General features: G+C 40.1%; 1 protein-coding gene across 1 annotated transcript in view; it reads left to right on the top strand.

The window, feature by feature from the left end:
* The first annotated feature begins 596 nt into the window (after positions 1-596).
* thbs4b (thrombospondin 4b) overlaps positions 597-14,083 on the top strand; it is a 50,199-nt gene continuing 36,712 nt past the window's right edge. The window contains exons 1-2 of the mRNA XM_088320358.1: positions 597-706; positions 10,103-10,300. Of these exons, the coding sequence (XP_088176484.1) occupies positions 625-706; positions 10,103-10,300 (280 nt within the window). The 5' untranslated portion in view covers positions 597-624. The remainder of the gene's footprint in view (positions 707-10,102; positions 10,301-14,083) is intronic.

Raw genomic sequence — 14,083 nt, forward strand, 5'->3', positions numbered from 1 at the left:
GGCATAGAGAGAGAGAGACTTACAGCCATAGGGAGAGAGAGAGATAGAGAGCGACATAAAGAGAGAGAGAGATAGAGAGACATAGAGCGACATAGAGAGAGAGAGAGAGAGAGGCACAGAGAGACATAGGCATAGAGAGAGAGACATAGAGACATAGGGAGAGAGCTAGAGAGACATAGAGCGACATAGAGAGAGAGAGAGAGAGAGTGTCTTTGTTGGAGGCACCTGGCTTTGGCAACATCAAGTTGACATATTTCAACCTGCAGCTCATTTTTCTCTTGCGCTTCTCTGAGTGTTGTCTGGCGGGCCGGATTCAATCCCTTAGCGGGCCTGATCCGGCCCGCGGGCCGCCTGTTTGACACCTGTGCTTTAACTGGATTACTTTCAATTTGTCTTTTATTAGCATATTTGGTATTGGAGTCATCCAAAAGTAATTGAAAGTAATCCAGTTAAAGTAACCCTACCCAAGCCTGCGGAGGAATACCGGCAAAAGTTTTTCCGAGTGGTCTGTTGTGATAGGCTTGGCCCCTCCCACTCCCTAAATAAGCTCCTCCCCCTCCTCCTCACATCCCCTGTGGGTCTCCTCGACCATTCGACACTCTGGAAAATCGGACTCGGGACGACATGGGCCGGTGGTGTGCGGGGTTTGCAGCCTTGCAGGTTCTTCTGCTGAGGTTATGCACGTACGTGCACGCGCAAGCTTTAGGTGAGTGATCCATCATCTTTTTCCTTCAAATCTGGAAAAGTCAGGCCCCCTTTTGGTGGGATTTCTTTGTGTTTGGGAGCCTTACTGAGAAAAAAGTAATGAGTTACAGTAACTAGTTACTGCATGACTGCACTGAAACCCTAAAGTAGCATGTTACTCTTAAAGGTGTCCCAATGCTAATTTTCACCCACATATTTTGCCTGAATTACTGCCAATTTTCACTCTTATACTTGGACCATAAAATGCCACAAGAGGGAGACGCTTTCTATCGCCAACAAAATGGACCTATCCACCTGATAAACTTGCTCTGGAGCTACACGCACGTTTTGTCGCGCCCTAGTTGACTCCTTGGCGCTTTTTCATGTGTTTGACAATAGAAAATTATATGGTTTCTGTCGACAGAACCAGAAGTGAAATGAAAATTTCCATAATGTCCACAAGGTGGTGCCAAAGTATTTATTCATAGGGAAGAAAAATACTTTTGTCCTGTCCGGTATATTGCTTGCTCCAATATCCGGTATCGATCCCGCCTGTCTCACCCTGTCCGATATCTTGCTCCAGTCTCCAATACCCAGTATCGATCCCGTCTGTCTTGTCCTGTCCATTATATTGCTCGTGAACCCGGTATCGATCCTGTCCTGTCTGGTATCTTGCTCCAGTATCCAGTATCTGGTATCGATCCTGTCTGTCCCATCCTGTCTGGTATCTTGCTCCAGTTGGGAAGTCTTCATTGACCTGAAAAGCGCTATATAAATGCAGACCACTCACCATTTACCATTTATCCGGTATCGATCCCGTCTGTCCCGTCCTGTCTGGTATCTTGCTCCAGTATCTGGTATCGATCCCGTCTGTCTTGTCCTTTCCGTTATATTGCTCGTGAACCTGGTATCAATCCGGACCTGTCCGGTATCTTGCTCCAGTATCCAGTATCTGGTATCGATCCTGTCTGTCCCATCCTCTCCGGTATCTTGCTCCAGTTAGGAAGTCTTCATTGACTTGAAAAGCGCTATATAAATGCAGACCACTCACCATTTACCATTTATCCGGTATCGATCCCGTCTGTCCCGTCCTGTCTGGTATCTTGCTCCAGTATCTGGTATCGATCCCGTCTGTCTTGTCCTGTCCGTTATATTGCTCGTGAACCCGGTATCAATCCGGTCCTGTCCGGTATCTTGCTCCAGTATCCAGTATCTGGTATTGATCCTGTCGGTCCCGTCCTGTCCGATATCTTGCTCCAGTTGGGAAGTCTTCATTGACTTGAAAAGCGCTATATAAATGCAGACCACTCACCATTTACCATTTATCCGGTATCGATCCAGTCTCTCCCGTCCTGTCTGGTATCTTGCTTGTGTATCTGGTATCGATCCCGTCTGTCTTGTCCTGTCCGTTATATTCCTCGTGAACCCGGTATCGATCCTGTCCTGTCCGGTATCTTGCTCCAGTATCCAGTATCTGGTATTGATCCTGTCGGTCCCGTCCTGTCCGATATCTTGCTCCAGTTGGGAAGTCTTCATTGACTTGAAAAGTGCTATATAAATGCAGACCACTCACCATTTACCATTTATCCGGTATCGATCCAGTCTGTCCCGTCCTGTCTGGTATCTTGCTTGTGTATCTGGTATCGATCCCATCTGTCTTGTCCTGTCCGTTATATTGTAATTCTTTATCTGTTTCTCTTTCTCCTTCTTAAACTTTCCCTTTCTTTCTCTCTTTTTTTCCATCTCTTTTTTCTCTTATTCTTTCTTTGTCTTTGTTTCCTCAGTCTCTCTCTCTCAGTCTCCCTTTATCTTTCTGTATCTCTTTCTTTGTCCCTCCCACACTTTGCATCTTTCTCTTTTTCTTTTTCTGTGTCTTTCTTTCCTTTTCTCTTTCTTCCTTTCTTTTCTACCCCTCCTTCTCTCCATCTTTCTCTTGCTCGACTTTTCTTTCTTTCGCTTTCTTTCTTTTTCTCCCAATTGCTCATTCTTCTTCCCTTACTTTCCTCTTGATTTCTTTCTTTTTTTTACCTCTCTTTTCTTTCTTTCTCTTTTCAGATTCTTATCTTCCTCTTGCTCCATCTTTCTCACTTTCTATCTCATTCTCTTTTGCTCTGGTTTGTTCTCTCTCTCTTTCTCCCTCTCTTTCTTTCCTCTTCATTTCTTTCTTTTTCGTACCTCTCTTTTCTTTCTTTTGCTTTTCTCATTCTCATGATCTTTCTCTTGCTCCATCTTTCTCACTTTCTATCTCATTCTCTTTTGCTCTGGTTTGTTCTCTCTCTTTCTCCCTCTCTTTCTTTCCTCTTGATTTCTTTCTTTTTCATACCTCTCTTTTCTTTCTTTCGCTTTTCTCATTCTCGTTATCCTCCTCTTGCTCCATCTTTCTCACTTTCTATCTCTCTTTCTTTTGCTCTGGTTTGTTCTTTCGCTTTCTCCCTCTCTTCCTTTCCACTTGATTTCTTTCTTTTTCTTACCTCTCTTTTCTTTCTTTCTCTTTTCAGATTCTCGTTATCTTCCTCTTGCTCCATCTTTCTCACTTTCTATCTCATTCTCTCTCTTTCTCCCTCTCTTCTTTTCCTCTTGATTTCTTTCTTTTCGTACCTCTCTTTTCTTTCTTTCGCTTTTTTCATTCTTATTATTTTTCTCTTGCTCTCTCATTCTCTTTTGCTCTCGTTTGTTCTATCTTATTCTCTCTTGCTCTGGTTTGTTCCCTCTCTTTCTCCCTCTCTTCCTTTCCTCTCGATTTCTTTTTTTTCTTACCTCTCTTTTCTTTCTTTCACTTTTCTCATTCTCATTATTTTTTTCTCGCTCTCTCCTTCTCTTTTGCTCTCGTTTGTTCTCTCTCTCTTTCTCCCTCTCTTCCTTTCCCCTTGATTTATTTCTTTTTCTTACCTCTCTTTTCTTTCTTTCTCTTTACTCATGAACTTTCTCTTGCTCCATCTTTCTCTCTTTCTATCTCTCTTTCTTTGGCTCTGGTTTGTTCTTTCGTTTTCTCCCTCTGTTCCTTTCCACTTGATTTCTTTCTTTTTCTTACCTCTCTTTTCTTTCTTTCTCTTTTCAGATTTTCGTTATCTTCCTCTTGCTCCATCTTTCTCACTTTCTATCTCATTCTCTCTCTTTCTCCCTCTCTTCTTTTCCTCTTGATGTCTTTCTTTTTCTTTTTATTTCTTTTTCTTTCTTTTGCTTTTTTCATTCTTATTATTTTTCTCTTGCTCTCTCATTCTCTTTTGCTCTCGTTTGTTCTATCTTATTCTCTTTTGCTCTGGTTTGTTCTCTCTCTTTCTCCCTCTCTTCCTTTCCTCTCGATTTCTTTCTTTTCTTACCTCTCTTTTCTTTCTTTCACTTTTCTCATTCTCATTATTTTTCTCTTGCTGTCTCATTCTCTTTTGCTCTCGTTTGTTCTCTCTCTTTCTCCCTCTCTTTTCCTTTCTCTCTAATCTACTCGTCCGGCCCCCATGAGTTATTCTTCTACCATGAGGCCCCCAACCTGAAACGAGAATATAACATGAAGGAACAGCCAACACAAGGAATTATACATGATGTGTGAAAAGCGAAAACAAATTCCTCCGAGTTTGGAAATTCCCAGCTGCAGTGAAGGAGGCGTTTTGTGTGTTTTGTCTTTTTTGCCGCCGGCTGTGTAGCACACATGGAAGCCATCAGCCAAGAATCGGACTGCAGGAGGGGGGGGAGTGTTTACATTGAAATAAAAATGGCGGAATTTGAGCTTTTTCTCTCTTTTGTGATAACAATCCAATTTCTGGAAGATTATTCGGATTATTTATCTTATTCGGGGAAATGGATCTCTTGCCAGGGTTCTTAAAGGGGACGTGGCTCAATTTAAACGGCTTTGTTTATAATATTTACCATATTATCTGCACTATAAGGCGCACCCTCAAAAAAATATATATTACTCATATATAAGGCGCACTGGACTATAAGGCGCATGGAGTCAAAACAACAGTAAAAGCTAGCTTGGCGTGGAAAATCAATACATTGAAATTGAAAATTATTTTTTTCATGTAACATGAATTCACAAATCACAATTATCATGTTAACCACAAGAGGGCACTCATAGACCGGTCCTTTTGTTTCTCAAAGGCGGAACAGCTACTGTTCACAGTATCATTTAATTAAAAAATAGAAAGAAAAGTAGAAGGTGGGACAAAGACAGAGAGAAAGGGACAAAGAAAGAGAGAAAAGGGAGAAAGAGAGAGAGAGAGAGAGAGAGAAGGAGAGAGAGAGCATGAGAAACAAAATAGATAAAAAGAGAAATAATGAGAGAGAGAGAGAGAGAGAAAGAGAAAGAAACAAAGAAATCCAAAGAAAAAGAGGGAAGGAGAGAAAAGAGAAGGAAAGAAAGAGAGAGATAGAGAGTGAGAGAGAGAGATAAAAAAAGAAAGAAATACAAGTACAGCATTTGTGAGAGGCACCTGCTTTTGGCAAGTGGATATATTTCAACCTGCAGCTCATTTTTCTCTCGCGCTTCTCCGAGCATTGTCCCGTAGGCCGGATTGAATCCCTTAGCGGGCCAGGAGAGAGAGCGGGACAAAGAAAGAAAAAAAGGGAGAGAGGGAGAGAGTGTGAGAAACAAAAGATGAACACTCGTGAGAGAGGGGGAAAAGAAAGGGAGAGGAAGAAAGAAATCCAAAGAGAAATGGAAAGACAGAAGGAGAGAAAAGAGAAAAGAAAGTGCCAAGGGTAGGAAGAGAGAAAGAGAAAAGAGAGAAAAAGAAAAAGGAAGTGAGAGCAAAAGAGGTTAAAAGACACAGAGAGAGAAAAAGAAAAGAGCAACAAAGGAAGAGAAAAAGAGAGACACAGAGAATGAAAGAGACTGAGACAGATTGTGGGAGAAAAGGTGTGGAAGAGAGAGAGAGAGAGAGAGAGAGAGAGAGAGAGAGAAAGAAAAGGAGAGAGAGAGAGAGAGAGAGAGAGAGAGAGAGAGAGGGAGAGAAAGAGAGAGAGAAATAAATAAATACAAGTACAGTGTCTTTGTTCGAGGCACCTGACTTTGGCAACATCAAGTGGACATATTTCAACCTGCAGCTTGTTTTCCTCTTGCGCTTCTCTGAGTGTTGTCTCGCGGGCTGGATTCAATCCCTTAGCAGGCCTGATCTGGCCCGCGGGCCGCCTGTTTAACTCCCCTGATATAAGGAAACATCAGATTATCATTTTTTTAGGTGCACCTAATAGTCCAAAAATATGGTAATCGCTATGATCACTTGTGACTCCTTTGTGTGTTTTTTGACAACGGCAAGCTTCGTTTCCATGGTCGTCCTGTTTTTGCTTCTCCTTTTAGCATCACTGCAAACTTTGGGCTCTGTCTTGAATAGATACAGTACTAAAAAATACAATGTCGTATCGCTGACTCGTCACGTCTTTACGAAGCACACGAGATCTTGAACCGAATCAGGAGAAAGGCATTGTGGGAAGGAGTTCCAATAGCCATTTTCATATATGTTTTTGTTTTGTTGTAGAACTTTCCTGTAGAGGGCGCTGCAGGACAAGAAAAAGCACAAGAGAGCTTGTTGCAAGAACATGAGGGAAGAATGAACGAGAGTTAAACGCAGAAAACTATTTCTTTCTTAAATGATTCGATTACAGGCGTGCAAATGTACCAAAAATTCTGAGATCATATCAGTTACATTTGATTTGATTTCAAATCAACAGAATTGAAAAACAGACACGTCTCGATTGTCGATCGGTTCCGGACACATTTCTTAGTAAAAATAAGTGTGCGTGTGCCTTCTGCAAAAATCTTGATCATCGCAAGCTTCGTTTCCATGGTTATCATGTTTTTGCTTCTCCTTTTAGCATCATTTCAAACCTTTGGTCCCGTAGCGGATAAATACAGTACAAAAAATACATTATCGCAAAGTCTTTACAGAGCACATTCTTAAAAGAATGAAAAGAAAGGCATGGTGGGAGGGAGTTCAGCAAAAAGCACATTTTTTGTTTCCATTGTTATGTTTTTGCTTCTGCTTTTAGCATCATTGCAAACTTTGGGACCCGTAGAAAAAAATATACAGTACATTAAATACAGTATTGTACCAATGGCACACAGTCTTGACGAATATTCTGAACTGAACGAAAAGACAGGCATTGTGGGAGGGAGTTCAGCAAATACTAGATAGGCCTCTAACTCTTAATCAATGTCCAGATCATAGATCATATTCCTTAGCGGATATAGCGATTTGTGTGCACAATTTTTGTTTCCATTACTATGTTTTTGCTTCTGCTTTTAGCATCATTGCAAGACTTGGGAATCATAAAAAAATATATAATACAAAAAATACAGTATTGTATCACTGGCACACAGTCTTTATAAAGCACACGAGATTCTGAATTGAATGAAAGGACGGGCATTGTGGGAGGGAGTTTAGCAAAAAGCAAAAAAAAGCCTCTTACTCTTAATAATCATCTTAGTTGTAGAGTAGTCCTGTTTTTGCTTCTCCCTTTAGCATCACTTCAAGTTTGTAGCACGCGATTCTGAACTGAACTGAAGAGACAGGCATTGTGGGAGGGAGTTTAGCAAAGAGCAAAAAAAAGCCTCTTACTCTTAATAATCATCTTAGTTGTAGAGTAGTCCTGTTTTTGCTTCTCCCTTTAGCATCACTTCAAGTTTGTAGCACGCGATTCTGAACTGAACTGAACAGACAGGCATTGTGGGAGGGAGTTTAGCAAATAGTAACAAAAAGCCTCTTACTCTTAATAATCATCCTAGTTGTAGAGTAGTCCTGTTTTCCTTCTCCCTTTAGCATCAATTCAAGTTAGTAGAACGAGATTCTGAACTGAACTGAAGAGACAGGCATTGTGGGAGGGAGTTTAGCAAATAGTAAAAAAAAAGCCTCTTACTCTTAATAATCATCCTAGTTGTAGAGTAGTCCTGTTTTTGCTTCTCCCTTTAGCATCACTTCAAGTTTGTAGCACGCGATTCTGAACTGAACTAAAGAGACAGGCATTGTGAGAGGGAGTTTAGCAAATAGCAAAAAAAAGCCTCTTACTCTTAATAATCAAACTAGTTGTAGAGTAGTCCTGTTTTTGCATCTCCCTTTAGCATCACTTCAAGTTTGTAGCACGCGATTCTGAACTGAACTGAAGAGACAGGCATCGTGGGAGGGAGTTTAGCAAATAGTAAAAAAAGCCTCTTACTCTTAACAATCATCCTAGTTGTAGAGTAGTCCTGTTTTTGCTTCTCCATTTAGCATCACTTCAAGTTTGTAGCACGCGATTCTGAACTGAACTGAAGAGACAGGCATTGTGGGAGGGAGTTTAGCAAATAGTAAAAAAGCCTCTTACTCTTAATAATCATCCTAATTGTAGAGTAGACCTGTTTTTGCTTCTCCCTTTAGCATCACTTCAAGTTTGTAGCACGAGATTCTGAACTGAACTGAAGAGATTCTCTTCCCGTGTTTTTCTTTCATTTGGGATCAAGTATTAAAAGGCTCGCAATGATGCTAAAAGGAGAAGCAAAAACATGATAACCATGGAAAAGAAGCTTCCGATTTTCAAGATAAATGCAGAAGACAAATATTACACGGATTTTTTTACGTCATCCTCTTTTTCACGTTGTTATTTTTAAAGTGTCTGAACTCAAACAGAAGGATTTCCACTTACTCCTAATATTTTCGTATAGACACCTCATAAAATTTTTACATTCTTTGGTCGGGTTCCCAGCCGGACTCAACGCTGGAAACGTGAACTCAGGAATAACAAATCCTTCATGCCGAACTTTAATCGGAACACCGCTCTTAAAACTGGGAGTGGGCAATACCGAGGCTAGGGGCCCCGGGGTTTTTAATCCGGCCCCATAATATAATCAGAATATGCTCTACTGTCCAAAAATTAGGGATTAAGGATTTTTTATTCATCAAATGAGTTCAAGAATAAATAGAGTTTATAGTGGAGATGTTAAGGAGGTTAAAAAAATGTTTTTTTTTTATTTGAAAAAAAAAAAAAAATCCTCCAAACCAAAGGTGACAAATTCATTTTAGCTTAGAAACGAAGAAATGAAGGAAGAAAGAGGAAGAGAAAGAAATAGAGAGAGAGAGAGAGAGAGAGAGAGAGAGGACCAAATAGATAGCAAGAAAGAAAGGAAGGAAGACATAGAGAGAGGGGGAAAGGGAGAGCGAGGAAGAGAGAGGACAAAATAGAGAGCAAGAAAGAAAGAAAGGAAGAGGTGGGACATTTAGAAAGAGGGAAAGAGAGAGAGACAGAGAGAAAGAGGGAAAGAGAGAGAGAGACATATAGAGAAGATGGGAAGAAAAACAAAAGGGAGAGAAAGGGTGACAAAGACACAAAGAGAGAAATGAGAAATAAAAGAAAGATAGAGGAGAAAAGACAAGAAAGAAAGAAAGAAGGAAAAAATTGAAGGAAAAAAAGGTGAAAGAGAGAGAGTGAGAGAGGGAGGACAAAATAGAGAGCAAGAAAGAAAGGAAGGAAGACTGAAAGGGGGGAAGGGAGAGCGAGGAGGAGAGAGAACAAAATAGAGAGCAAGAAAGAAAGAAAGGAAGAGGTAGGACATTTAGAAAGAGAGAAAGAGAGAGAGACAGAGCGAAAGAGAGAGAAAGAAGGAGAAACATATAGAGAAGATGGGAAGAGAAACAAAAGGGAGAGAAAGGGTGACAAAGAGAGACAAAGAGAGAAATGAGAAATAAAAGAAAGAGATAGAGGAGAAAAGACAAGAAAGAAAGAAAGAAAGAAAGAAAGAAAGAAAGAAGGAAAGAATTGAAAGAAAAAAAGGTGAAAGAGAGAGAGAGAGAGTGAGAGAGGGAGAACAATATAGATGGCAATAAAGAAATGAAGGAAGAAAGAGAGAAAGGACAAAATAGAGAGCAAGAAAGAAAGAAATAGATGGGACATTAAGAATGAGAAAGAGACAGAGAGAAAAAAAGAGAGTGAGAGAAAGAAGAGATATAGAAAAATAAGAAATAGGAAGAGAAATGAAAAGGGAGAGGAAAAGAGACAAAGAGAGAGAGAGAAATAAAAGAAAGAGACAGAAAGAGCAGAAAAAAGAGAAAGAAAGAAAGAAAGAAAGAAAGAGAAAGAGAGAAAGAAAAAAACAGAGAAGGAGAGAGAGAGAGAAAGAGAAAGAGAGAGAGAGAGAGAAAGAGAGAGAAACATATAAAAAAATAATACGAGAGAAAGAGAAAATGGAAATATAAACGAGAAGAGAGAAACAAAGAGAGACAAAAAGACAAAGGGAAAAAAAGAAAGACCAGAAAGAAAAGAAAGAAAAGAAAGAAAAGAAAGAAAGAAAAGAAAGAAAAGAAAGAAAAGAAAGAAAAGAAAGAAAAGAAAGAAAAGAAAGAAAAGAAAGAAAAGAAAGAAAAGAAAGAAAAGAAAGAATGAGAGAGAAGGGGCAAAAAAGTGAGAAAGAGAAAATAAATTCCTTCTCTTTCTTTCTCGGACCTCTTCCGTCCAGTCTATGATCTTCTCACCTCGCCCGACTGCCTGCCGGACCTTCTTCAAGGCGGTCTGGTGGATCAGGGTGCCAACGAGGTCTTCATCCTGGCCTCCTTCAAACTTCAACCCAAGACCGGAACCACCGTCTTTGGCCTCTACAACCCTCGGGACAACAGCAAATACTTCGAGTTCACCGTCATGGGAAAACTCAATAAAGGTACGCAACAATTAAGCCAAAATGACTGAAATGGGGAAAAAAAAGCTTTCTTTGTATTTCTTAATAATCACAAGCTTCGTTTCCATGGTTATCAGCTTCCTGCTTCCCCTATTAGCGTCATTCACAGCCTTGGGTCTCATAGCAGGGAAATACTGCACACAAATACAATATTGAATCACAGACTTACAAAGCCCTTACGATTCTGAAACGAATAAAAAAACAAGGCATCGTGGGAGGGAGTTCAGCCAAATGCTACATGATTCTGTAACGCAAACCAGTAGCCGACTAGCATTAAATATGATGTTAAGCAATAGCAGACAGACATCTTATTCCTTATCATTTTCACAATCATAAATTGGGTATGGTTATTGGTTATTCTTTAGGGAAAGTGATGTTACGTGTGCTTTCTTTGTATATCCCAATAATCACAAGCTTCGTTTCCATGGTTATCAGCTTCCTGCTTCCCCTATTAGCGTCATTCACAGCCTTGCGTCTCATAGCAGGGAAATACTGCACATAAATACAATATTGTATCACAGACTTACAAAGCCCTTACGATTCTGAAATGAATAAAAAAAGGCATTGTGGGAGGGAATTCAGCCAACAGCATACCATGGTTTTAATGGTGCCCTAATAAGCATCATTCCCAGCCTTGGGTCCCATAACAATGAAATGCAGCACAAAGAAAAAGGATTGTATCAGAGACTTACAAAATCCCTACAAAGGACCCGAGATTCTGAACTGAATGAAGAGGGAGGCATGGTGGGAGGGAGTTCAGCCAACTGGATGTTGTCATTTTGATGGCACAAACTAATAGCCCAATAGCAAACCAGCTTTTAATTTGATGTCAAGGAATAGCAGACATGGTATGGTTATTGTTTATTCTTTAGGAAAAGTGATATTACGTGTGCTTTCTTTGTGTTTCTCAGTAATCATAAACTTTGTTTCCATGGTTATCAGCTTCCCTAATAAGCATTATTTCCAGCCTTGGGTCCCATAACAATGAAATGCAGCCCAAAAAGAAAGTATTGTATCACAGACTTACAAAATCCCTACGAAGGACCCGAGATTATGAACTGAATGAAGAGAGAGGCATGGTGGGAGGGAGTTCAGCCAACAGCATATCATGGTTTTAATGGTGCCCTAATAAGCATCATTCCCAGCCTTGGGTCCCATAACAATGAAATGCAGCACAAAGAAAAAGGATTGTATCAGAGACTTACAAAATCCCTACAAAGGACCCGAGATTCTGAACTGAATGAAGAGGGAGGCATGGTGGGAGGGAGTTCAGCCAACTGGATGTTGTCATTTTGATGGCACAAACTAATAGCCCAATAGCAAACCAGCTTTTAATTTGATGTCAAGGAATAGCAGACAGGGTATGGTTATTGTTTATTCTTTAGGGAAAGTGATATTACGTGTGCTTTCTTTGTATTTCTCGGTAATTACAAACTTTGTTTCCATGGTTATCAGCTTCCCTTATAAGCATCATTTCCAGCCTTGGGTCCCATAGTGATGAAATGCAGCACAAAAATAAAGTATTGTATCACAGACTACCAAGTCCCTACCAAGGATCCGAGATTCTGAACTGAATGAGGAGAGAGGCATTGTGGGAGGGAGTTCAGCCAATAGCCCAATAGCAAACCAGCTAGTGGACAGGCATCTTATTCCTAATCATTTTCACGATCTTCAAAAGATGATGGCCATATTCCTTAGTAAAGGTAATAATAAGTGTGCCTTCTTTGTATATTTAGATAACCAGAAGCTTCATTTCCATTGTTATCATATTCTTGCTTCTATCTTTAGTATCATTCAAATTCACAAGATTCTGAACTGTAAAAATAGATAGAAAAAACAAAGGCATTGTGGGAGGGAGTTCAGCCAATAGCATATCCGCATCTTCATGTTGTCGTGACGTCGATCAATAGCAGACAGAGAGACGCAGTTTGAAATTTTTGTTAATGTCATACAGTGCAGAAAATGCTGTAAAGCGGGGCCAACAAACATTATAGGGAAAGTGAAAACGCCTTAAGGTGGGGTTGCTGTATCCCGGGGATCTTCTGTATTTTAATGTTTAAAAAATGCAAAGAAATTCTGAGGGTGTGTTAGTCAAGGAGTTCGGGTTCTTTTTGGACCCCAGGCAAAAAAACAAGGGGTTCCCTGTAAGAATTCACAATCATCGTAAATGAATCCCAGAATATAAAAACGCCTTAAGGTGGGGTTGCTGTATCCCGGGGGTCTTCTATATTTTAATGTTTAATAATTGCAAAGAAATTCTAAGGGTGTCTAAGTCAAGAATTTCGGGTTCTTTTTGGACCCCAGGCAAAAAACAAGGGGTTTCCTGTAAGAACTCACAATCATCGTAAATGAATCCCAGAATATAAAAATGCCTTAAGGTGGGGTTGCTGTATCCCGGGGGTCTTCTGTATTTTAATGTCTAATAATTGCAAAGGAATTCTAAGGGTGTCTAAGTCAGGAATTTCGGGTTCTTTTTGGACCCCAGGCAAAAAAAAAGGGGTTCCCTGTAAGAATTCACAGTCATCGTAAATGAATCCCAGAATATAAAAATGCCTTAAGGTGGGGTTGCTGTATCCCGGGGGTCTTCTGTATTTTAATGTTTAATAATTGCAAAGAAATTCTGAGGGTGTGTTAGTCAAGGAGTTCGGGTTCTTTTTGGACCCCAGGCAAAAAAAACAAGGGGGTTCCCTGCAAGAATTCACAATCATCGTAAATGAATCCCTGGAATATAAAAATGCCTTAAGGCGGGGTTGCTGTATCCTGGGGGTCTTCTGTATTTTAATGTCTAATAATTGCAAAGAAATTCTAAGGGTGTCTAAGTCAAGAATTTCGGGTTCTTTTTGGACCCCAGGCAAAAAAAACAAGGGGGTTCCCTGCAAGAATTCACAATCATCGTAAATGAATCCCTGGAATATAAAAATGCCTTAAGGTGGGGTTGCTGTATCCCGGGGGTCTTTTATAATTTAATGTGTAATAATTGCAAAAAAAATATATGGGTGTCTAAGTTAAGAATTCCGGGTTCTTTTTGCACCCCAGGCAAAAAACAAGGGGGTTCTTGTAAGAACTCACAATCATCGTAAATGAATCCCAGAATATAAAAATGCCTTAAGGTGGGGTTGCTGTATCCCGGGGGTCTTCTATATTTTAATGTTTAATAATTGCAAAGAAATTCTAAGGGTGTCTAAGTCAAGAATTTCGGGTTCTTTTTGGACCCTAGGCAAAAAAAAGGGGTTCCCTGTAAGAATTCACAATCATCGTAAATAAAACCCTGGAATATAAAAATGCCTTAAGGTGGGGTTGCTGTATGCCGGGGGTCTTCTGTATTTTAATGATTAATAATTGCAAATAAATTCTAATGGTGTCTAAGTCAAGAATTTCGGGTTCTTTTTGGACCCCAGGCAAAAAAAAGGGGTTCCCTGTAAGAATTCACAGTCATCGTAAATGAATCCCAGAATATAAAAATGCCTTAAGGTGGGGTTGCTGTATCCCGGGGGTCTTCTGTATTTTAATGTTTAATAATTGCAAAGAAATTCTAAGGGTGTCTAAGTCAGGAATTTCGGGTTCTTTTTGGACCCCGGGCAAAAAAACAAGGGGTTCCCTGTATGAATTGTTAGAAAAATGAAATAAAATCTATAGTTGTAGCACCGACGTTGTGTTTATGAATTTAAATGCGTCGAGCGCACCGCGGCCGCACATCGTAAATGAATCCCAGCGCTGAATAAGCATTACATAACCGGCGCGGAGCACGCACGGATGCCCCTTGTG

Source organism: Urocampus carinirostris, chromosome 16 (assembly GCF_059441175.1).
Source record: "Urocampus carinirostris isolate Australia breed hairy pipefish chromosome 16, RoL_Ucar_1.0, whole genome shotgun sequence".
Classification (NCBI taxonomy): domain Eukaryota; kingdom Metazoa; phylum Chordata; class Actinopteri; order Syngnathiformes; family Syngnathidae; genus Urocampus; species Urocampus carinirostris.